Source organism: Anopheles coluzzii, chromosome 3 (genome assembly GCF_943734685.1).
Source record: "Anopheles coluzzii chromosome 3, AcolN3, whole genome shotgun sequence".
Lineage (NCBI taxonomy): Eukaryota > Metazoa > Arthropoda > Insecta > Diptera > Culicidae > Anopheles > Anopheles coluzzii.
Window position 1 is genome coordinate 57957 of NC_064671.1, and position 24606 is coordinate 82562.

The 24606-nt window shown below is 45.9% G+C and overlaps 2 protein-coding genes and 1 long non-coding RNA gene across 6 annotated transcripts; 2 read left to right on the plus strand and 1 right to left on the minus strand.

Annotated features, from left to right (window-relative positions):
- The first annotated feature begins 10 nt into the window (after positions 1-10).
- LOC120960020 (sialin-like) lies at positions 11-2096 on the plus strand. The gene is made up of 4 exons (XM_040383884.2): positions 11-141; positions 216-1391; positions 1462-1502; positions 1830-2096. The coding sequence occupies exons 1-4, from the start codon at positions 108-110 to the stop codon at positions 1962-1964; spliced, it is 1386 nt and encodes a 461-aa protein (XP_040239818.1). The 5' UTR covers positions 11-107; the 3' UTR covers positions 1965-2096.
- Positions 2097-2899: 803 nt separating this feature from the next.
- Positions 2900-7471, minus strand: LOC125907541 (uncharacterized). The gene is made up of 2 exons (XR_007452759.1): positions 3957-7471; positions 2900-3854 (listed from the first exon to the last, which is right to left on the minus strand). It is a non-coding gene; the product is annotated as an uncharacterized LOC125907541 (long non-coding RNA).
- A 9460-nt stretch (positions 7472-16931) lies between these two features.
- LOC120959366 (coiled-coil domain-containing protein 170) lies at positions 16932-22709 on the plus strand. 4 transcript variants are annotated; one of them, XM_040382677.2, is made up of 10 exons: positions 16932-17496; positions 19650-19700; positions 19767-20511; positions 20577-20758; positions 20822-20992; positions 21055-21219; positions 21304-21417; positions 21483-21620; positions 21748-22053; positions 22114-22709. In XM_040382677.2, exons 1-10 carry the CDS (start codon positions 17416-17418, stop codon positions 22543-22545), a joined length of 2385 nt encoding a protein of 794 aa, XP_040238611.1. In that variant the 5' UTR covers positions 16932-17415; the 3' UTR covers positions 22546-22709. The 4 variants fall into 4 exon arrangements, with proteins under 4 accessions (XP_040238611.1, XP_040238610.1, XP_040238613.1 ...); XM_040382676.2 differs by lacking the exon at positions 16932-17496 and adding an exon at positions 17509-18274; XM_040382678.2 differs by lacking the exon at positions 16932-17496 and adding an exon at positions 18284-18704.
- Positions 22710-24606: the final 1897 nt, after the last annotated feature.

Sequence of the window (24606 nt, forward strand, 5' to 3'; positions counted from 1 at the left end):
CTAAGGAATGGTGTTACACGATCTCAGCGTTATCTAATGGCAGTAGGCATTACAACTTTCGTTTTGTAGTTACAATCGAATCCACAGTCACGGATTAAGGCACAACCATGTTGAAGTGTTTGAACGCCTGTATGGCAGAGCGTAAGTAATTAGATGTATTGTTCTTTTTTCGTTTGGTTCGTTTGGGTGACAATTTTCCTTCTCTTTTCCCGTAGTTTGCTGCTGCCCAAAGAAGCACATCCTAGTGATGATGACATTTTTCGCCATCCTCAACCAGTACACTATGCGCATTTGTCTTCATCTCGCCATTACAGTGATGACCGGCGACCGTAACGACACGATGTCAGGTGTTTCCATAGCGGACAAAGATTTTTTCGATTGGGACGAACACGAGCAGGGTATCATCTTGTCGGCGTTCTACTGGGGCTACACCTTGTCCCATTTTGTGACCGCCTTCATAGCGGACCGTTACTCGAAACATCTTCTCGGACTGAGTGTTCTGATTACGGCTGTGCTCACGATTCTGACACCGCTTGCGATTGATGTTGGTGGAAAGTGGTTACTGATTATGGTGCGTGTCGTAGAGGGCATAGGGGAAGGTGCGACTTTCCCGGTGCTGAGTGCCCTCATTGCCCACTGGATACCGGCTTCCCAACGTGGCTTCTACGGTTCGTTCGTGTTTAGCGGCTGTCAGATTGGAGCGCTGGTTGGTGGCATCGGTACCGGGTACTTTATCGAAGCGCACAACACCTGGCGTACAACGTTCTACATCTGGGGTGCACTCGCCATCATCTGGTACGTGTTTTGGCTGTTCATTGGCTTCGAAAGTCCCGAAACGCATCCGTACATTAGCGAACAGGAGCGTGCCGAACTGGTGGAACAGCTGGCCGAAAGCCGCAAGAGCGTACACTCGTACCCAATTCCTTGGAACAGCATTCTTAGGTCTTGTCCGCTGTGGGGGCTGATAGCGGGTCAGATCGGGCATGATTGGGGCACCTATCTGATCATTACCGATCTGCCAAAGTACATGAAAAGCATCCTGCACGTCTCGGTGAGCGATAATGGGCTCGTCACCTACACGCCCTTTTTCAGTATGTGGCTGTTTTCGATTTTTGGCGGCTGGTTGTGCGACGTACAGATCCGGAAGGATTGTATGTCGCGCACGAGCGCACGCAAGCTGTGGACGACAATCGGGTCGATACTGCCCGCCTGCTTCATGATGGCTGCGTCTTACACGGGTCAGGATAAGGTCATGGTAGTAACGTACTTTGCACTGTGCGTTACCTTTCTCGGGGGATTCTATCCCGGCGTAAAGGTTAACACGAACGATCTTAGTCCAAACTTTGCCGGTGTGCTGATGGGCATGGTTAATGGAATTGGTGCCATTACGGGTGAGAGAGAGAGAGAGCGCGGCTAGAGTTGAAATGTGATATTATTTAACTGATAATCATTTATTTACAGGCATTGTTACTCCTTATTTGGCTGGCCTATTAACTCCAAATGTAAGTGTACGGGGAAATGTTCAGAATGTGTAGCTTGTAATGCTTCGTGTAGTGAACCTTTGGAAGCTTTTATTCTGTTCTTCAGCAGTTTAGTTTTACGCCTTGTGTAGTATGCAATCCGCATACGAGATTGTAAGTTTGGAAAATTGCTATGCTCTCGTGAAAGAGTTTTATGATTTTGGTCAATTTTTTACTTGTAACATTGATTAGTTCCGTCTTTCTGTCTTTGGAGATTAGCTGCATTTACTACATTCACTCCATCAATATCTTCAAAAAATGTCACTGCACAGTATATAATTTTATCAATCTCCTCCTTCTGTCCAACAGCAAACGTTAGAAGAGTGGCGCACAGTATTTTGGATAGCTTTTGCTGTCCTCAACATAAGCAACGTGATATTCATCTTGTTCGCTTCGGGCGATATTCAACCGTGGAACTATCCCCGGCAGCCAGCCAATAATTGAACGTAAAGAATGCAACGAAAAGGAATGCGACCAAGAAATGGAATGGCTTATTTCGCGTCGTATGCATTGTATTAAAATTAACCCTGTACCGTGTACCGCAGAGTGAGTAAAAAAGCGAATTTTATTTGGGAACTGCAGGTAGTGCCTTTTTTCTCGGCCATAAAGCAACAAGCAGCATACATTGCGATCCGGTACCAGGCGCACGCTGCAACCGGGGTGTACCGATGACAGCTGGTCGTGCTAAAGCAGCGGCCACAACCACGGGGACAGCTGCTGCTGCAAGGCAACACACAATACAGGGCCGCCGTCGTCGTCATGCGGTTGCGTCACGCAGTGCCGCCGTCACATGGAGACGCTCATGTGACTCTCGTACCAGGGGCGCATACATCGCAGCAGCGTGTCAGCACCAAACGTGTAATGGGCGCTTGTGCCGTTGCGTTCTCTTTCCCGCTTGCAGATTTGTTCGACTGTGCGCCACATAGCGCGCAGAAAAGAACGATCGATTTACGATGATGCGATAACAGGGTCCGAAGAAAACGGTGCACGATTAATGATGCTCAATTATCCCGCCGCCATTGCCAGACGGCGACAGTCATCATCGTTAGCGCGCACAAACACACTCACCCCACGAAGGGGCACATGGCTGCCAGTCAGTCAGCTGTGCCCCGGGAGGAGGGCGTTTTAATAGGCGACCATCCCACGGTCGCGCGCGCTATGTTGATGGGGCACAGGGCGATTATCGCTTGCAGAAGTTTTGAAGAGAACGTTGATTTTTTTTGGCGAACGATGAGTGTGTGTGTGATGAGCGTGTCCCCTACGAAGATTGATGGCTGCCAAGCGTTACGTCAGTCAAAATGACGCATGGTGTATTTCTAACAGGAAACCAGCAGCACACACCGGTTACTTTTCCAAAACCATCACCACACGGACTACGCCGACTTACGACAATAGAGATAGAGATGGGAGCAAATGGGTGTGTGTATGCGAGTGAAATAGCGAAACCGAAGAACATATTGTGATAGGGGATGGAAAGTAATGGTTTTTAAGCTTTCCTTTGCCTCGCTCTTTACCATTGCTGTTTCATGGTTTGACCCATTTCGCTTTTTATTGCTTCATGTTGTACATCGTCTGTTTAATATCTGCTACCCGTTTATGTGATCGATTCGCTTTCCTTCCTTTTCTTTTTGATTGCTATGAAAACGTGATTTAGTCTGTTTATTGTAGTAAATGCGGGTTTATGTTTACTTTTCCTTTCATTCATGGATTTAACGCGATGCAATTTCCATTAATTGATAATGACGGGAAAATGGTTCAAGACGTTGCAGGCGAGATTGATGACTAGGTTTTGGTTTAAAGCAGATGTAAAGCTTTTTAATATGTTACATTGGGGCATTAAAGAACGTAAAGCGCATCCTACTCCATCGATACTTTACATACTTCTGGCAAGCATAATACGAAGCACTGTGGAAAATGTCTTTTCCAAGATATTTACCCTCCTGCAACAGACGTCGGCTCGGCTACGGGAAGTCGGGTTTTGCGCAGTCAACGGTTTGTGAGTATCGATCTGTTTTCCTGTCCCTCGACACTTAAGACGAGGCTGGAACACATCACCACCATTCCGCCGCCATTGCGTCTTCAGTAAAAATAACCAAAGAAGCGGAGTTTTGTCTCGTGGAAACCGAACTGCCCACTCTCTGGTCGTATGTCCCACGTGAGTCGGTGATGCCAGCAAGAGCGGAACAAGGAGGCGGAGAAGAATACGTTGTGAGGCAGGCAAAACGAAGATACATTTTGGTCATCGTCACAGCAGAACGCGCAACTTGTGCCACCTTCTTCGTATCGGCCTACCAGCTCCTTGGCTGGTCAGACGATACCCTCGGGGGTGACTCTCTGGTGGTGGAGAATGGACGACAATAGAATGGAAGGGATGATTGTGTGCTTGTGTGTTTTGTGGCGTGCTGTTTTTCTCGATTTCTCTTCGATATCGCGCACCTTTCATCGAGCCATGCTAGCCTAGTAGACCGCACTACAATCGGTGTGCCACGGTGAAGGCCACACAGACGGTTCCAGTCAGGATCGAGTGTTGAAATTTAAATTCCCTATCTCCGATAGTACAGCGGCAGCCTTTTTCCACGAATTGAAGCAATATAAAATCACCAAACTAGAATTTAATGTGACGGCTGCTTCGGTCAACGAAGGAAATACAGTAAACAACTGGGACCATTAGGACGGGGTTTAAACCCTCAAATGGTCGATGTAATAAAACTTCCTCGAAGTATACGCTCGAAAGAGACTTTGAATGTACACTGGAAAGCCGTTAAAAACCAATAAAACACAGTTCAGTTTATAGTATCACATGTAATAATCGTAAAAAAAGTTCTTATTTTAAATAATGTGTGCTGGGCTGGCTTGCTAGATGGTTTCCCTTTCACTCTTGTAGGTAACGTATCCTTTATGCTGTTTCCCATTATGCTAGAGACGGTGTGGTGCGTGAGAGAGACTGAACAGCTACAATATGTCCTGCGAGTGTGGCAAGCGGTTCGTGTTGGTTTGGGTAAAAACAGATGCTTCCACGATACCGCGCATGTCCTTGGGGTGTTATACTGCTAGGGTGAAAAAGGGACTTGTAACGAATGTTGAAGGCCCAACGGTACCCCTCTGCCTATCGTGCGTTCGTACGCGGTGTCAATTTCGTGCTCATGCGCATTAGGAGGGTGATGGTATCGTACCACATAGTGACTCACACTGTCACCCGGCTAATCCCTGCCACTCCGGCACTCGCCTAGAGTTCGCTCGATATACTCTTAAAATAACCAACCCCTCCCAGTGTGTCGGGAAGAACCACTTGTTGATCCTTTTTGAGCGTATATAGGGTGGAAATCAGATCGCGCTCCTGACATTCCTGCTCGGTTGGTAGCATTTAACGGAAAGCTATTGACTGATGGAAAACTTGCTATTTTTCTCCCGATGGCGAAGGCGTACGAGCATGTGTGATCGAACGAAAGGAAAAGATTTTCCTGGACCCGGGCTGTGCTGGCGCGGGATATCGGTTCCTGTTCCCGTGTCTTTTGCGCGGAGGCGCTGTTTGTTTCAAGAGAGAATTTTCCATCGATTCCTTTATGCCGCGGCGCCCATGCTGACGGGTGGGTTGCCTTTACACATAGCACACACAGGACACGAAGACACATGTGAAAAATCGTCGTGAGTTTTCCATCCGTTTCGCGCCAAAATGTTGAATAGAAATATCATTGCGCGGTACGGATCATGCGCAGTCAGAAGAGTGCAATGCTTTTCGGGTTTCTTTTCTATGTTTCGGTGACGCAGGCAGAGGGGAACGATACTATGTAGCGAGAAACGAGGGATTGGTGGCTTAAAAGGAGAGGAGGAGGAAACAAAACACATCTGGTTGGTCGCCGGTCGGATTGGTATGGAAAATGTGGTGTCTGTTTGAATTTCTTGTGTTATACCTCCTGCTAAGGGTTCTTTGTATTAATTGTAGGACCGTTAAACAAACAGCTACATGGACCACATGACACGACATGACGAGATTGAAATGGAATAATTCATTTTAGGGTCAAATGAAATGGCATGGAAAAGTTAACGAATTGTTTGTAATATCTGTTTGATACTTGATATAATTGCCGTTTTTGATTACTTTTACATCGTTTTACAAACAATATTTAATGATCATTCAATTCGAATAACACGTTGGCTAAGTTCGCTACTCTGCCAATCAGCTTATTTTGGCCAGTTTTTGCATTTTGATTTTGCACTTCAATGGATTTAAAGTAATACAATTGTAAATTGTAAATAGTACAACACAACTTAACTACCATTGTAAAGCATGCCCCACCATTCTAGGTAGATTAGTGTTCATAAAAACCACCCCTCCGTATCAACCTTCCAAATCATAGCAAGCACAGACGAATGAAAAGTGGCGCGGGTATCTGTTGTGCTGTTCGGGCTACGCTCGGGTTGCCGCCACGAGACCCTGTTCGCCTGTTACTCTTCAAAGCAAAGTGGGACTGCCTCAATTCGGTCGCCGTTCGATACACGCCCACATATTAAGGGGGCCGTGGCCACAAAACAGACATGTCTGATGGTAGACTACTGCCGCACGCGTATCGCCGGACGGGCCGAGCCCAAAGGGGGTGGAAAAAATTAACCCCGGTTCGTGGCAATTTTTCTCCGCAAAGCAATCCCATTGCCACGCAAGAAAGGTGGTCACCATTCGCTACGTCATCCGGCGAGTTGTCTCCGTACCCCGTAGTCCGGATTTGTCGTTTGCGTAAAAGGCAAAATACACAATACAGGGGATAGGTAGGGGAGGATCCAAAGAGAGGCACGAAAAAAAGTCACAACCCTTGTGGTTACGATTGTGCGTTGTCGTCGTCGTCCGGCTGTCTGTTATCGCTCGGCCGCTTCGAATTGGCTTTACGAGCTGCCAGTTGGATTCGGGCGGTAATCAGGCGGGCACACGCGCCCGAAACGGGTACGCCCTGTGTGCTGAGCTGAAGTTGAGGGTTGAGCTTTGTCTAAGTGTCGAAAGTTTATCAAATAAGGGATGATAATTGTCACTGAATAGTTGACACTGGTACATTTTTCCATCCTACTGATTCAGTCCGGCTCACTATCTTCCACTCTATGTGTCATTTAAGTGCCTTTTGATTTAATATTTTTAAAACGTAAATCATAAAACTGTAATAAACAAAGTGGTTTTATGACACGATTGCAGACTCAAACCCCATTAATTTGTATAACCGCACCACATAGTCGGTTCATTTTTATTACGCTGGCCACACACTTTTGATTTTACGTTTCACACAGTCGTAAAGTTTTACAACACCTCGCTCGATTCGAAGGTGTGGTGTATAACGAATGGCAGTGGACGAATAAGGAAGACAAAAACCCACCCCAAACGCGCACGCACACAGAAGAGAGCACACAAGGGCTGCAATCACCGCAACTGTGCGAGGAAACATAAATGATAATGATGATGATGATTGCAGCCAGCCAGCCTACTATTCCATCGCTCCATGGGGTAGGAGGAGAGAGAAAAAAAAAGATCCGAGTGGTGAGATAGATAGAAGCGGGAAAAGGTACGCGAGCGAAAGAGATGCAGTCAACTGTACCGCCTTCCACTTGAAAGTTACACAAGCTGCTGTGCGCGTCTCTTGCAAACGGACATTGTTAACCCTTGGATGGGTAGAACATTGTCCAGAATCAATAGAAGGTTTTAGATTGCACTTAAAAATAATAAAATCGTATCGTATAAAATGGATATGGAGTAGCTGAATTCAAATTAGTATAACAATAAGCCTATGGCATGGCTCGTTTTTCGCGTGAAGAAATGTGATTACAGTCATAATTCAACAGTTCAACGCTCAATAGTTGGCTGACAGTTCAATTAAAAAGCATGCGTTTGTATGCGAAAACCGGTTTTTGAAAATTTCACAAAAATCTCATGGCAAATTTCAGATTTTTTTTGTATGGAAAAACGTGCTAACTAAAAAGCACATATTCAATAGTTGGCAGGGAATCGAAGTTCAACCAATGAGTTCGGACTGTATTACCATCATGTGATTATTATTTCTTATAACTTTATAACCAAAGGAAATGTACTATACCGCAAAGATAATTTTGTAACTATTTTTTCTTATTTTACATCTCCATACACCTTTAAGGGTTTCTATCGCTTACCGGGCAACCCCTAGGAGGGCGGTGCACCTTCTCCGGATGCTGCGCTCCTGGCCCGGGCGGCGTGGTCAACTAAAGATAGACAACTTCGGGCAAACCCGCCGAGCGTTCCCGGGGCGTGGTGCGCCAACACCGTCTTGCGATTCGATGCGTGTTCTTCTGCGGTTGACTCTTCCCACTAACAACCCCTGCCTGTGTGTACGAGCGCAACACCGAAATCCATCGCGCTTACCCTCTGTTTGTTGCGCTCGAGCCTGCTGCTGCTGGTGTGTTAGGCACGTCCGTAATTGGGATTGATACTTTTAATTAGAAAGGGAAGAACAATGCTTCACCATATGCAACAATCTTCTATCCCCCTCCCCCTCTTCCCCATCACAACTGCCTTTCCAACTTCCATTTTCGAAAAATCGCAATGGGGATAGCGATGATGGGCTGTCTCGATGGGGTAGAAAAAATGCGTATCATTGTCTATCGTCTGCCTTTTTGCACACACAACACCAATCAAAGCGCCAAAATTACGGGGCCGGGTTGGCGAAATTCTGTGGGAGTGTAACGAAATTCTCTGTGTGTCTGCGTTTGAAAAATGGTTCCTCGCTTCGTTTTGCGTGTCTACTGCACCGTGTTTCCATCTCGAGAGGGTGCCGTGCGTTGGAGGTAGTAGGCCGGTGCAGGATACTGGCGGTAGTAGCAGCACTTCCTGCTGTGCTAGTGTGTGTGGTTCGCTGAACATTTGCCGAGAGGGTGGGTCTACAAAATAGGCTGCAAATTGAGCGTCGTGCCGTGGCCGATTTGAAATCTGAAACGGTAACGCCCGGTATTTCAGACTGGCAAGCAGGGAAGCAGGACCTTTTAAACTCAGAATAACATAAAATAAGCCGTCATAAAGTGGCACCGGGAGGCTTAAATCATGGAACAGGTATACAGAACTGTTCAAAAGTTAAAAGCTGTTGCTACGTAGAAGCTCTATTTTGAATGAGAATAGCTCGAAAATCCAAAGGGTACCTGGTTTTATTAAAAGAACTGTCACGAATAATAGAACATAATTCCTCGAAAAGGTTATTTACTGCTTTTACCTTTAAACAAAAGTTCACGATGGCAAGCAGGTGTTCAGTCAAACATAGTTTAGGCGGAGCTTGTAGTACAATATTTCCACCCCGGTATAAATTACATCCCTAGGGTGAGTATTGATTTGATTTGTCGGACATACGCAACGCGCTCGAACGCGTTTGGCTACGATGGCTCGATTAGCAACTTTCGAATGGGGAACGCCTTTCCGGTGAGTGGACGAATATCACGGCAAAATAATATAAGAACTTTTTTTGTAAAGAGAATTTCAGGATACTTAGGAAAGGTCGACTACAAATGAATAGAATTAATGCTTTAATGCTGTTACTGTCTTTAGAACTTTTGACTTCATTTATTGATATGGATGCGGCCAACCAAATATTCCAAATGATAGCTGACCTTGACATTTTTGTATTGAACCCTGCTCGACGAAACATATTGAGTCCAACACTCCAAGGGCAATTTCCTATTGAACACCATTTTTTTGGGAATATCATAAGATTAATGATTCAACACGTTATTACTTAATGTAAATCACCACGATTTGCGCCTGAATGTTGACAACGGCTATGAGACGGGTGTATGAGCATACATTTTGACAAATCTATTTTGCCTTGCCGATTCGTTCTGCATTCCTTCTCGGCTTTTCCACCGCTTTCGCTGCTAGCAGTGAGGTTGCTCGGTCGCTCGCGCACTGTTGGAAAGAGAAGGGTTTTGTCCATTTTCCCCTACATTTTGTCCAATTTTCTTCCCCCAAACTGTTCGTGGCGAATAACGCTGCGAACATCCAATGGACGGAAAACGCGTTGAACCCATGTGAGGTAGGAGAAACGTGGCACGTAGCGTGTAGCCGCGGAGGGTTGGTACACAAAAATGTGTTCTCTCCCTTAGATGTCGCAGAACATCCTCCACCGGCTGCTGGCACCGTGGTAACATTTCGCCTTGATCAACCTGTATTTCGTCCGCACACAGCAACAAACCAGAACCAGAAGGAAGAAGAGAGCCCAGCAGCGAGATGGATCGAGCGGTGTTGCCTTGTTGCTGTGAAAATTTGCGCAGATCACGCAGGTGAGTGTAGTACAACAGTGTGTGCACACCACCAGCGGACGCCATTAAGTGTTTGGAAAGAAGGAGGGAGTAACCTATTTTGGACAAGAACAAACACCGACTGGCAACCCGAGGACTGTAGGAAGCGTTTGGCAGAATGAGAGCTACACCGTCTGTGCCTTAGCAAGACGTACACGTGTTTTTAAGCTTGTAGGTGTGGTCACGGCACGTGCGTGTCCTCCATCGTTATGCTGGCGCCCTGATGCATAGGGGTAAAGATTTCGACACACACAAAAGTACGATTTGCGCTCCGTGGTATGGCTCCTGTACGCACGCAGCGTGGGAAAGAAACCCATGGAAACCGGGCCTACAGTTGAGTTGATGTGTTGATGCGACCAACAGCATCATGAGGGAAACGCTTCCGGAGGCAAGCCAGGTAGAAAATGGAAAAAGGTTTGTTTTGTCCCTTGCTTCGAGTCCCTTGTCCCTTTGCTTTTGCAGACAGAACAGTGCCACACACGATGGAGCCAAAATGGGTAAGGGAAGGTAAGGCCGTCCGCTGAAGGATGCTGCGACCCTGGTGCAAATGTCAAAAAACATTGAACGGGTTACGAAAGATCGTGTGCTGCTTGGCTCGGCCCAAAAGGGGAATTGTTTTTTTGCACCTCCGCTCGATTGCTGGGGAGGTTGGGGAAAGTCTTCCACGAGCTCGATTTTTCTCCACCCCGCTTTTTCTGTGATTTTCTCACTCCCTACCGCGAGGGTTGCTTTTCGGTGGTCCGTTCTCCCTCTTAACACTTCCGCAGAGCGGACATCTTCACATAGAAGGCATGCTGCCCAGTGGGGAGCGCCAGCGAAACGGTGCGCTCTGATTGGCTAAGATGCTCCAATTTGCCCTAACGGCGGCGTTTAACCCTTTTGTTTTGGGCTCACTATGGGGCCAGGATCTAAGGCATGGCAGTAGGTAGCGCACGCTAGTTGCGCTGGCACTCTTGGGGTAGTGGTGTACATAAAACGCGCTCTGCCCAGACTCTGTTCGGTTAGGCGTGTTTATGGGTGTGACAGGTAGTACTGGTTGGTGCTGGCCATCGAAGATGTGAAAAGAACCCTAAAAACCGAAGCCTCCGAACGAGAAGCTGCTGATTCCGCTGTAGGCCTAGTAAGGGAAGGCTTTTGATCTCGTGTTTGTGGCAGGCAATGGTTTCTTGCTGTAGCAAACAAGAGAGCCCATAGGCCGAAGCCTTACAATGTGTTGACAAGTTGATGGAATAAGTTTTAGAGAGTTACAGTTATCGCCTATGGCATGTATGTGTTATACTATATTTAGCAAATATTTGGCTGCAGTAATCACTTAACTAGATATTATTCAACACACAACTTCGATTCCTTACCAAGTATTGAATATGTGCTTGTTAGCTGGCACGTTTACAAAAAAACATACTGATTTTTTTCTCGACATGACGTCCATTCGATTAAATTTGGTGCTTTTATGCACTAAAAATTGTATTGATCTGACATATATACTGTCAAAATTAAAAATTTGGGTTACTCGAGTGTCGCGTAACTCTGGGAAAGACTGTGTAGAGAAGAGACGGGAAAAATATAGAAATGTTTAATATTAATATAAAATGTAAGAAGCACAACGTCCATTTGAAATGAAAAACACTTTGAGGCATTTTAACACAAAAACGATATATTAACTACATAAAACAATCGTCACGCCGCGAGAGAAACTTTTCAATGCATACACACGCGTACCAACCGCCGAAAGCTCCGCAAGTAGATGTATCGAGTAGGCTTCGACTGGTATAGGGGCTACCGAGCAGCAAAAAAAAAAAACAAGGTATGCGCAGGTACACAACGCTGCTGGAGGCTCTAATAACGAGACAGGTAGATAGGAGCCACCAGGTGGCTAATGGCTTTCGACCTCCTGACGTGCCTCCGATCCTGGCACTGTGGTGGAGCGGAGTTTACCTGATTTGTACAAAATCGGACAGGTGCAAAAACCGAACATGGGCCAACCCCGATTCGCCATCGAATCGGTGTTTCCCGTTATTTTTGCGCTCACCTTCGCGGAAAGGGGAGTGATTAAAGACGAAGAAACTCCCATTCGTTTCCCACAACAAAAGAGCAAAGCAACTCCCCGAAAGATGAATGAGCGGCGGCACTGATATTGCGCACAAGGGGGGGGTGGGGGGGGGGGGGGCGGATGTTTAATGTGCCCCCACAATATGCGACGTCATACACAGCAATGCGCACCACCACCCCAATCCATTTTGTGTTGTGTGAATTGAGCGTGACCGAAAACTCAAATCAAGGGAGGGGGGAGCACTGATGTGGGTTGGAAAAAATGCTGCAACCCCCCTCGAACGTATGGTGCCCGCATTCGGTCGACTTTCATACGCAGCTGCATTGAGTCATTGCGCGCGCTGCCTTCTGCGTGAAAACTCCTACGAAACTGACAGCTGATGGGGATGGAGACAGACGCGCGCGCACACATGCACACACATACATGCGTTACATGGAAGCAGAGTTATCGCGAGCTACTAAGAAGTTGCACAGCCCCCCCCCCCCCCCCTCCCTACGACAAAAGCATTTAAAGACCTCGGCAAGTGGAATTTAAGAGGTCTCGGTACTAGGATGGCAGCATTTACAGGAGGGTTGCGCAAAAGCAGCCCCGGCGTATGCGTCATTCGCGCGTTGTTGCCGCGTCACTTTACGCTCTTTTCTTGCGGTTGTGCATGTGGTGGGAGCAAACGAAAACAGCGACTTCTTTTGGGCGCAAACACTACGCTCACGAGACAGAGGGAGATAAAGAAGCTTGCGTTACAACGGCACACGCGAACCTAGCTGCTGCGTGCTTGGTAGCTTTGAATCGGCAATTGGGAACAAGCAACGGATGCCATTTAAACCCAAGACACAAAAAGGGAGCTTTAAAATGGCTGAATATTTAAATTAATTGTTCAGCTGCTCCTATGGCATGTTACTTGTACAGTATTTAAAAGATGCTTTCGAGTGGTATTCCAACGAAATATTATTTTAAAATAGTAAAACTTCGTTTTTTTTTATTTAAACGTTGTCATTTAGCATCATCAGCAAAACTGTTTCAAATGTACAGCCCGTGCGTACGCCCCTGTTGAAACATATTCACATTCCTCTTTCTACCATGGCAACCGAGAGCACAGCCAAGGAAACGACCGCAGATACCGAAGAAGAACGCATACACAGACACGAGAGCAAATCTTCAAGACGTTTTGTACAACCGCGTTTGAGTGAAAAGGCTGGACGAGAAGAGAGATGTAGATCTTTCCGTTGCGCAGCGTCATTGCACGAGAGGCTGGGGCCCTGGTACCAAGTTCGCTTTGAGATGCTGTTTGGCTTCATCTCATGTTCCACTGAACCAGATATGGTGATCGCGCACAACAGCACACACAGCTTCCCAGCAGGCGCATATGAGACGATTTAGCAGCGAACGAACCTCCTGCTCACGCACATAAAAGGGGAAAATGAGATGCATTCAGCACGCCGTGTGCTCTCGGTGGGTGAGCGTGCGAGTGAAATGGGTTGTTGTTTCGCTGCATATTCGAGCACATTCTTTCCTTCCTTGGTGGGAGAAACCGTGTAAGTGTAAAATACTGCCAGCGGGCACCACACACAAACACACTCACACACCTTCGGAGGCCACCTTCAACTTCATCTTCTTTGTACAGCCGGGCCACCGGAGTTGTTGGTGCATTGGACCAGGAACGCATCTTCTTGTGGCCGCACCGAAAAGGCCCGCACTTTCTTACTTGCTTACTCATTCACTGCAGCACACGCTTGCACCATTGCAGTTTCGCAGTAACCTACGGCAGTACGCGCTGCAGTACGCCCCATTGCATGCAGTTCTGGTACTTGATGTAAAGCGCCGGCTACAATTAGTTGAACTTCCCCTTCCAGGTGCGATGTAATGGATTTCCACCCCATTTCTTCCTCGCTTTTCCAGTGGATTACTCTGCTAGGGTGTTACATCCCCTGGGTCTGGTGACTTAATCGATGCAGTTGCAGTACGCTGATACTGGTGCCTATCGTGCGCAATATGAGCGATGCGTTAAATAATTTGATGATGCCGTAACTGATTGAATTACATTATTTTGGTATTAAGCAGTACACACTATTTTACATTATTCGATTATTCAACATTTAAATTTACTGATTAACAAGAGTATTTCGTTTTTTTGTACATTTTAAACTAAGTGTTGTAAAACTATGCATTGGCTGAAATGCGTGTCCTTCCTCTCTGTCCATTTCATCACTGTGGATGAAATAAAGCGATGCCATATTTTTTCCCTTTCATTTCATCCCAATATCACACACTCACAACAACAAAATTGCGCTTCTCCTTATTGCCCAACAGGCATGCGCCATTTCTAGCAAATTTCTGTTGCACACTCCATGGGCTTGTAAGGTGGCAGAAAAAACAACAAAAAGGAAAAAAAGGTGGCTGTTTTTCCCCTACAATTGTTGCTCCGTTCCTTAAACATAGCGCCCCTCTGTTGGTAATGCCATCGTTGACAAGAGGGAGCCAAAAAAAAGTAATAAAATCATGATAAACCATCCCGCCACGCGGCTGCTGTTTGTTGTGGCGTGTTTCGTTTTTTCCTTTTTGTGGTGCGTTTTATTTCCTATTTTTTTGGGTTCGATGGCACGTGGGAACACATTATTTTTCGCATGCGGTCTTGGTAGGACACGTGTAGCGTTCGTAAAAGAATTGGACAAAAATACGCTCCTCTTTCGTCCTTTCTCTGGTCCCGGGGTATATGTGTGAGTACTCGGGGCAAGGGGGTGAGGAAAAGGGGAATTTTATTTTCGCGTATATTCGCGTATATTGGACATATTCGAAAAAACAGAGAAGTAGATCCAATCGAAGGATTCATGTGATAAAACGAACGAATGAAGAGGGAAACAAAAGAAGAGAAACGATTACTTCTAGAAGATGCGATAGAGATGTTAGAAAGGGCAGAAAAACACATCTCCACACAGATAGCTTCTGAGAAAAAAGGGAATGAAACATAACCCCCGCGGATACAAGGGAACGCGCACGATGCAGAAAGGATGGAAAATAGAGAATGAAGAAAGATATCGCCGCTAAGCAGAAAAGGGCTCCTGGGGAAAGGAAGCCTGAAGGCGACAATATACGTTGAAAGATGATCGCCGATTGCCGTTTTTGGTCTTCCGTGTATGCAGGTTTCTCACAGGATTGCAGCATAACGCAGAGTTAGCCGGGTCTTCAGATGCTGCTCTTGAGATTTTTCGTTTTGTTCCTTTTTACTCTCCTCACCTTAACATCTCGTAACGGAGAAGGTTGCTGAGAGCAACGGCTAGCGTATCATGAGCCACATACCAGTTTCGATGGGCTCTGTGTGCATCTGTTTCGTTCTCACCCAAAAACGCTCGCTCTCGCTTTCGCGCCAATCCCAGTAAACACGTTTTTATTTCCTCGTTTTCCCCTCGACGGCCGAGACTCGGTGGCGGGAGGTGTTGATTTTCCACCCCCTTCTTGGAGGGGTGCTCTCGGTACACGATAGTGATGCGCATCCCCTCTCTTCCCGCACATGTGCGTAAGCACGCGCGAAGAGCAGTCCCGCAAGGGGAATGTGTGTAATTTATTTTGAATATTTTGAAATGTACTTTCGATGAAGAAGCCATGCACAGAGAGAGGAAGATCTGACTGTTTACTGGGACTGTGTGTGTGTACTTTCTGTTTGTAAGGGAAAAAAGAACAGCGTGTGAGGGTTTTTTGATTTCTTCTTCGCTTCACTTCACCCCTACACATCATTTTGCCGGGAAAAGAAAAGCCCGCGCACTGCACGGACTGCGCGCACGATTGCAAGTGCTTCAGTGCATTTGAAGCCGATTTACAATCCTATTCCATTCGTTTGTTTTGGTTTCGGCAGCTGCTGCTGTTGGGCGAACACGCGCCTGTTTAATACGGTTGAAGCGAACGTAACGAATGGAATAGTGTCGCATGCAGGCCGGGAAGTGCATCGACGAGTAAATATTCTTATGGGACTCAACCTATCCTCCCCTTCTTATTGTATGGCCGGACAACTTTTCCCTGGTCCAAAAGGTTTTTTTAGCGCCAAAATTATTTACAAAAAAGGGGTGGTACAAAGGGCGCGTCCTTGTTTCTTTCTTAAATCTCAATTGGCTTTCGGCTCCCTTTTGTACTTGCTTGCCATTCAAACCCCGGCGAACCATCTTGACGGTTTTGAATGGTTACGAGGCTAGCCCTTTTCCGGGCGAAGGGCCCTTTGTTGTTTCGATTCGCCCGAAATAGGGCGTGTTTCAAAAGTGTATCATCCGAACAGGAATGCAGCCCCGCTGGAAGGTAGCATTTCAAAGGGCTTCTTTTCGAGGTTTGGGCGCGCGCGTATATGTAAAGCAATCCTGGTCTACCCAATTTCGTTCCTTTCCGTGCCCACGTGCTTGTCCTTTGCAATGGCCCCGGGATCGGATAGGTTTTGTCATTATTATTGGATTCTCCCTCCATTCCATTCGTTCAGCTTTGTTTGGGTTTCTTTATTCAACTTCTTCATCCATCCCTGAAATGCCCTGGAGTGGCGACACGAGTATATTTAACAGAATGTGGATGAGTAACAGGGAACAACCGGTTTTTCTGTCGATGGTTGTCCTTAAACTGGCTCTGGCTCTGTGCTGCATTCTCTGTTTCTTTTGTTGCAACCCCAGTTGCGTGCTTTGTAAAATTATGAGGAAGGAACAGTTCATTGCAGATAAAAATAGTCCTTAAAATTTATTTCAAACGAGTAAAATTGCAATAAGTAAGTAATATAAAGTAATATGGAATTCCTATCGTCAAACGAGTAATATTGTAATATTTAAATAATATAAAGTAGTATGGAATTCCTATCGTCATGATCAAATCCAGACTGAATCAAGATCAATTTAGTCCGCATGTTACGTCCGTTTTCCATCGTTATTCCAAAAGGCTCTCCTTGGAAACACCCTCTTAAAAATCAACAAACCCCGCCGGGCTGAGCGCTGAAGCGGGATGAAGCTTTGCCTCCGAAGGTTCCAATTGCAACCTGAACTAACGAAGGGGGTTGGAATTCCATATGTATGCGTCATCGGAATGACTTTGGCCGGAAGCTAGGGCGTAGGATGCGCAGCAGCAGCGGAATGCTTCGGATCCATTAGACCCAACAAACTACGACTAGCGACGTGTGGGTGGATCCCTCTGTCGATTCGTGAAAGGTGAACATTTGCCTTGCCAGGAAAGTATATTTGAGGGGTTCGGTAGTTTGTTTATTAGTTTGTTTGTCAAGCAAGTTTTCCAGCAGCGGCCACAGTATACACACACGTTGGGACACGTTTGTCCGCAGGGACACAGTTGTAGATGTTTATAGTTGATATTTTCCGTCCTGGAATCAGTTTTAATATAGCGCTGATTTTTGGATTGAACCACATGTAGATATTGGTTTAGTGCAAGATTTAAAAAAAGTGCAATACAGTTCTAAAGTGCAGTTTAGAGTGAAAGTAGCTAGCTAAAGTTGGTTTTATCGATACACGTTATAGTTGTGGAAAAGATAGTAAATAACGAAGGTGTCTTGTCGTTGAATACAATGTAAATGTGGTGCACAATATGTCCGGCAAAGGTGACGATGAGTCTACAGGAAACAGCGAAAAGGATTGGGAAATATTCGACATACTTTGCGGCGAAGAGGTAATACATGGTTTTGAAAATGTGATTAGATACATTCAATTCCGGAAAAAATTATATAACATGATAGCAAAGTGTATAAACGCCTGTTTATATACCTAATACGGAAAATATAGCTTTTGGTATGTGTTTAAATAAGTATTTTTGTTGAATAATAAATCTGTATCCTTCCCAATAACAAAAGAGGAATTGCCAATGCGGCCTTTGTGCCAATTCTAGTGAACAAAAGACATTCCCAATGCTAACAACAAACAACTGGAAAGACCTCGCCAGAAGGCTGGTTACTATGGAGATGGTAGCTTGTTAGGTTACTTTCCACTGTCCGCCGGAAGCCGACTCCATTTGAGATAGTACACGCGGTTATCGATTAGATTCGTTGCAAAAAAGGCACCTTGTTCTGGAATAAAACGCAGTACGTAGGCAGTTACCCATTCCGACACATAATTGCCAACGTTTAGGGAACACAACAAACTGCTGCCTCCTTCTGTATGGAATAGAAGTAAGGCTTTGAGGTTCCAACACAATGGTTTGAGCACGATGGCGTTCCTACGGGCATAAGCAAAAATCCGATAATATGAATCAAACTTCAAACTCCCTCCCTAGAGGTTACCATCGGAATTGGGCGCAAACTGGAGCGCCAACAATGGGAGGCGTCAGCTTTTCTTTCCGTTTCAGAACGGTGGAAAATTGTGAACGCGTTTTTCTTCAACATCGGAGCGTCGTGCTGATAACGTGCAATTTTGTGACGGCAGCCCGTAGTTCAATGCAAAACAGTTTTCAGGTAGTTTTCACCCTTTTTTCCAAGCGCTAGTTGCTGCAATTGTTTCGCGAGACGTTATGGCGTCCGGAAGTGTTGCGGAAAAGTGCATCGTTTTTTGAACGTTTTTATGTGTTGTTGCTTTTAAAGGGGAATTGTGTCACTGGAAAATTCTAACGCTCACAGGGTGCACCGAAAGAAAGGTGTTGATAAGAAAGAATGAACATCGGTTGTACTGCATGCATTTGAGTGTGGTTGTGCAATGCGGGAGTAGTGAACTGAAATGAGTGCAACGGAAGGACGACCTCGGCATACAAGCGGATGTTGATTCGAGCGCAAAAGTGAAAGTGACACTAAAAGTTAAATGTACCGTTTGTGTTATGTTGCTGTTACCGGATTATGTTAAGATAATGTTTTGTTTTTGAAGTACTTCCCTTCCTTCGTTCGAAAGATAGTAAGTGCAAAGAAATATTATTTTTCATACAGGGTATTTGTAATTATCGAATATTGAGTGTGGATTCGGAGTTATGGAAGAAGAGAAAATGTGTTCTGTTCTGACAAATAAAATAACACTGATATTTCATAAAAGCATGCTAAAATGTCATTCGATCCTCGTAAAAAAAACATGATAATGAAGCAAAGGAATGAACTGAATTGTGATGTTTGGTCAATTACGAAACCATTATTTTTTTTGGGTTGTTGTCCTATGGTTCCAAATTGAAACAGTGTAAAATCTATTATTTTCTGGAAGAAAAACCATAACAGGACATGAAACATAAAATAAAACTCGAAAGAATATAAGTATATTCGAGTTCTTCTTAATAAGGATCTCTATTCGAACGCCATAATGTTTACTGCCATTGAATGGGGTGCTCTGCTTTCAGCCAGCTAGACAGACAGGCCTGCAAAAAGTAGGTCATTCAGACCTAGAATAGAAATAACGAGAACGGGGAAACCCAATGCGCCATTGTCGGTTTGTTAGTTAGAACGAATGCGCGCGGTGATGGGCTTGATTGAATGAGGACAACCGTGGGAAGAGAGCCCTATCCACCCCACTGGCACTAGCTCTGATAAACAAATAAAAAAAAAATTACATCCTGATTCCTGATACACGTTCCGCTTTTCCGTTGCCCCCTTTCCAATGTCAGCATCGACTGGCAGAATCGCTTTCCAGCAGGTTGTTTAATGTAGAAACGGAAACCAAAGCATACTCGTTTGCGGTGTGTAAGGTCTCTGTGTACTACAGATTACGATTAGTGGTACTAAACAAAGTTTTTTTGGGGATCATGCGTGGTCTTGCTATCTTGCTTTGAACTTGTCAGTAAAGAAATTCGGTCGCACGTGAGCTTTGTGAAAACTTTTGCATTTTGTGGTCTTTTTTCTGGGTTGGGTATTCTAGAACATGCCAAAACATCACACTCCCCACTCTCCAGTACATCATCACCATCATGTAAGTATTGTGGCTTCGGTTATGTATCTCACTGATCAGCTTTTAATGCTTCTATTTCACTCTCAGCCACCTCCACCATCCTGCAATGATCATCTGGCACACTCGATCGATCTGGCCACAACGCTCCGGAGCGAGTTGGCCGCGTCGACATACAAGCGAGACAGGCTTATGGCAGAACTGTCGGACGTGAAGAGCTCGCTGTGTTCTAAAGAAAGTGAGTGTGAATCTTTGCGTGCCCAAAGTGCTCGCCAGACGTCATTGATCGGTTCCTTGCAACAACGACTGGCAGCGGCCGAGCAGCGGGAAAAGACACTTCACAGCCGAAGTGAAACGGTCATGCACACACTGCACCGCGACAAGAGCCACCTAGAGGATAAGATCAAGGAACTAAGCGGAAAGCTGCACCGTTTGCAGTGTGAGCTAACGAAGGAGGAAGGGTTGCGCGACCAGGCACGTTGCCAGCTGCAGGATCTGGTGCGACGACTCTGTCTGTTGCTGGGGGTGGATGTGTGCGACGGTGCTCATCTGACGCCAGAATGTGTGCTTGCCAAGACGGGCGAAACGGTGTCGGAAGTGCAGAGACTGCGGGCAAAGTTGGCCGGTACCTGTGAGAACCTATCCTCGACCGAATCGGAGCTGTTGAGTACGAAGGCGGCTGCTTCGGCGGAGAAGACTCGTCTTCACACACAGATCGAGGGTCTGCAGTCACTGGCGCAGAGTTTAGAGGGACGGTGTCGACAGGCAGAACGTGATCTGCAGGTGACGCGCGATCGGTTGGCTGAATGTGAAGTTACCGGTGATAAACTGAGAGGTAACGGTGATGCTTTGTACTTAGAAGAGTTTCAATATTACAGCACTGTTTACTACATGTTGCAGAGGAATTGAGAGGATTTGAGTCACGCTGCTGCAGATTGCAGAATAGCTATGATCGGTTGCAGACGGAGCGCTTGCAGTTCCTGCGTACGATTGCAACGATCGTAGGAGTCAGCGAACCATGTGAGAATAACCTCCGGGACAAAATCCGGGACCTGACCAATCATAGCCAGGCATTGCATGATGTAAGCATGTTGCGTTATGATAGCTAACTAGACGCGTTTGCTAATATTCGAAGTCTGTTTCAGCAAGTTTCCCAGCTTCGTGAACAACACCACCAGGAAGCTGCTAAGCATCGCGAACACCAGGAAGCTAGTGCCTGCCGATTGAAGGGGGAGGAGCAGCACCGGATGAATCTGGAGGATCGGCTCGAGAAAGCGTGCCACGAACTGCAACACTTCCGATCGGAACACACGACGGTAAGGAGAGCAGAGGGGCTAGATTTGATATTAAAATAGTACAATTATTGAGGGATTTTCAGCTGAGCGAGTACCTATTACGGTTGGCGAGAGCACTCTGCTGGAGTGAATGCACGGAACCACCGGCACCGGGCAGTGACACAACGATCCTCAGCGAAACGTTGCTCGAACGTGCGGAGCGTCTGGCAAACCATCACGAGCATCATATCCACGGCACGGGTGATAAGGTGAGTACAGCTTGCTTTGTCACGGCTTTGTCACAGTTATAACATGCGTTCCATGTATCACCCGCATGTGCTCACCATTTGCAGAGCTGCTGGGAGGCTATCAACCATAACCATCATCACCATCATCACACCTCGCTTTCCCATTCGGCGTCAAAAATACGCCGCGAGCGTTCCTGCACCGATCTACCACTGAAGGAAGTATGATTGTGCCTTTGCTTTGTGCGACCATTTCACCCAGCATCTCATGCCCATTTCATTTGTAGAGCTCTACCCTGTACCATATGCAGCGCAAGGTGCGCGTACTTAAGGAACAGATCCAGCGACGCGATCTTCATCTTGAGCTGCTGCGGCGCAAGATTGCCCTGCTGGAGGATAACGCAAGGGGGAAAGCCACATTACAAGTACACAATCATATTCAAACACAATTTTAGAGGGATCCAGGGGGTTTCATTGCTTGCGTCGCTTTTCCAGAGACTCGGGATGCAGTAATTACACATCTTTCGTTCGCTTGTCTTTTGTCTCCGATAGACCGAGCGGGACGAGGCTATGCACAAGGCAAGGAAGAACTCGAAGCAAGCCGAACGAACCACCCAGCAGTTGGCGGAAGTGAAGGCCCAGCTGGCGGAAGTGAAGCACCAGCTGACAGAAGCTTCCGAGTACAAGATTACTGCCCTCGAGCGGGCCCGCAAGTGTGACGAGCTGCAAGCTCGGTTGTGCGATCTCGAAACGGAACGGGAGCGGCTGGTTGGGCAGTTGGCCTCGTATAAATCGCGTGCCCGATCCGCGGTGGAAACTTCACACGATCGCCGTGTGCGCGACGAGCATGCAATGTCGGTAGGTAGTGGAGCTCTCTCAAAGGGAAATGCCCTTCTTTCATCCCAATTTTGTCTGCAGCATCTTCGGGAGGAGCTGTCGCGTGTGAAATTGCAGCTGGCCGACACAAACCACCGACTGTCGCAGCTGCAGGTCTTCCGCACCTCGGTCGCGAAGCTGCTGCACGTCTCGGACTGTGCCGATTCGGAAATTCTGCAGAAGCTGCAATCGGTGTGCAGCGACCACGGTCACCATCACCGTCATCATCGGCACCACAGTGCGTCGAATCTATCCAACCGCCGGTACGATTCCTCCCCACCATCGGGTGAGGCGCACGTGTCCCGGTACGATGACATATTGACGGGAGGCGGATCTGGTGCTACCGGATCGCAATCGATCGGTTGTCGTCCGCTTAGCTCCAGCCCGGTTCACAATCGACGCTACATTGATTCGGGATTTAATGATCACGATCATCACTTTGAGGATGATTTTGATTTTCATAAAAAATATTAGTTCACTGCCGAGGCAGAATCCTGGCCACCACCCAAACATCACAGCGTGTATTCGACGACAGAACGGAGTTGTTCACTGCCAGCGAAAATAGAAGTTTTCGAAAAGAGCGTTTTTGGATGGATTACAAAGAAATACAGCAAAAGTTATACTGTTTGGCAAGATTATGATGAAGGTCTGGTGTTTGTTTAGCTTCGTTTTGATGACCTTTCGTGGGAGCGATGTTAGAAGACCCCAAAGTGGGTATAGGCAGGGGCCGATTAAACAGCACACAATCTAGGCGGCCGCGTGGGCCCCGAGAAACGGAACCCACCCCCCGCTCACAAGTAAATTTGCTTCTTAATCTTTCTCTGGTCCATAATTCCTCTTATGTCTTCTCACTAGACACTTCAGAAAGGCTTATACTCGTGTGTCCGCTTAGGGACTCCACGCGTCTTAAACCGCCACTGGATATAGGACTGGGTATAGGAGGGGTATAGGGTCACTAGGCGGGCTTACAGCTTTGGCGGGAACGCCATATTGAATTAACGAATGACAGAAGTGAATTCGATTGTGATACCTGTCTTTTAATTCATAAACGACACATCAACCGTACAGTTCCGCACACGAAACATAGTAAGTAGAACTGATTTATTGAATCTTTAGTGCAAATTTGTTTTTTTTACTTTATCACTGAGTCTTATTAATGAGATAGTTGATGACTTTTTTAGTCACAAAAACTAAAATCAAGAAGGCAAGAGTACCAAGTTCGCTTAAATCGTTTATACGTCTCGTAGATAATCTCGTAGAAGAAAGCATGGGTAAAGTAGTACAGTGGAGCGCCGTTTGTCCGGGCCCATCGGGACTTGACCTTGCCCGGATATGCGAATAACACGGATAATGAGTCAAATAATATATTGTATCACAAACAAGGTTGAAAAAATTACCTTATTTTTTGATAAAAATAGCCCAGTTTTTATTAACTTCATGTTTTTCCAATGAGAACATTTGAAATTTGCCATGAATTATAGTGTTTTTTTGTTCTGACAATGTGCTCTGATAACCGTTTTTTTTTCAAATATCCTCCTCATAACGCATTGCCATCTTTGTATTGAACTGTCATTTCTAAACAGCACGGATAAACGGACAGCCGGATAAAAGGTACACTGGTGGACAAAAAGATAGGAAAAAAATTTGTTGTGTGTTTTTTTGCGTGCAATAGGTGTGTCATCGCCAACAACCTCAACCCGATTGAGAATCTGTGGTCAACTCTCAAGCGTCAGCTTAAGAACAAGCATGCACGTTCTGCCGATTCACTTTGGAGACGCTGCAAGGCTATTTGGAAACGCATAGACAGAAGCAAATGCCGTAACCTCATCGGCGATATGGCCCTACGCTGTGAGGAAGTGATAGCGAATAACGGTCAACACATTGACCGTTAGAATATGTTTCCGCTCTGTGGAACACCGCAACACCACCTCCCAACAACCACTTAAACAGTCCTTTTGAGGGCTACCAAATATTTCCGACAAGAACTATGTTTTTCGGTCACAGAAAAAAGTTCCTATTTTTATGTCAACCAGTGTACCTGAATAAACGGCGCTCCACTGTAATTTAAAAGATTTCTTAATTGATATCCTTTAATATGTCGCAAACATAGTGAATTTTACAGTAAGTTCCCGAAATAGCACTCGTTTTTTGCATTGCAATACCTGTGTTCAATTTATATTTTAATATTAAATAAGAACCCGCAAAGCCTAAAATACCTTCAAACAGTACATGTTATTAACAAAAAGAAAACAAAAACTTTTAAAGCCACTTAAAAGCCAGAATTTTCCTAGTTTCTGCACGAATCGCATGGGTGAGCGTACATTAATAAATTGATTTTTCGCGCGAAATCAGCGTATTTCGGGAACAAACTGTGCCCACTTTGGATGACCTCAAAGTCCATGTAGGATACAGGTCATTGTTTTTGGGTTTGACAGTTGCTTCGTTCTTTTTTATGCACACATGCTGGAAGTGAATGGGTTGTTAATTTGGTTATTTGTTTTCTGATTCTGGTGCTATTTTAGTTTTTCTTAATTT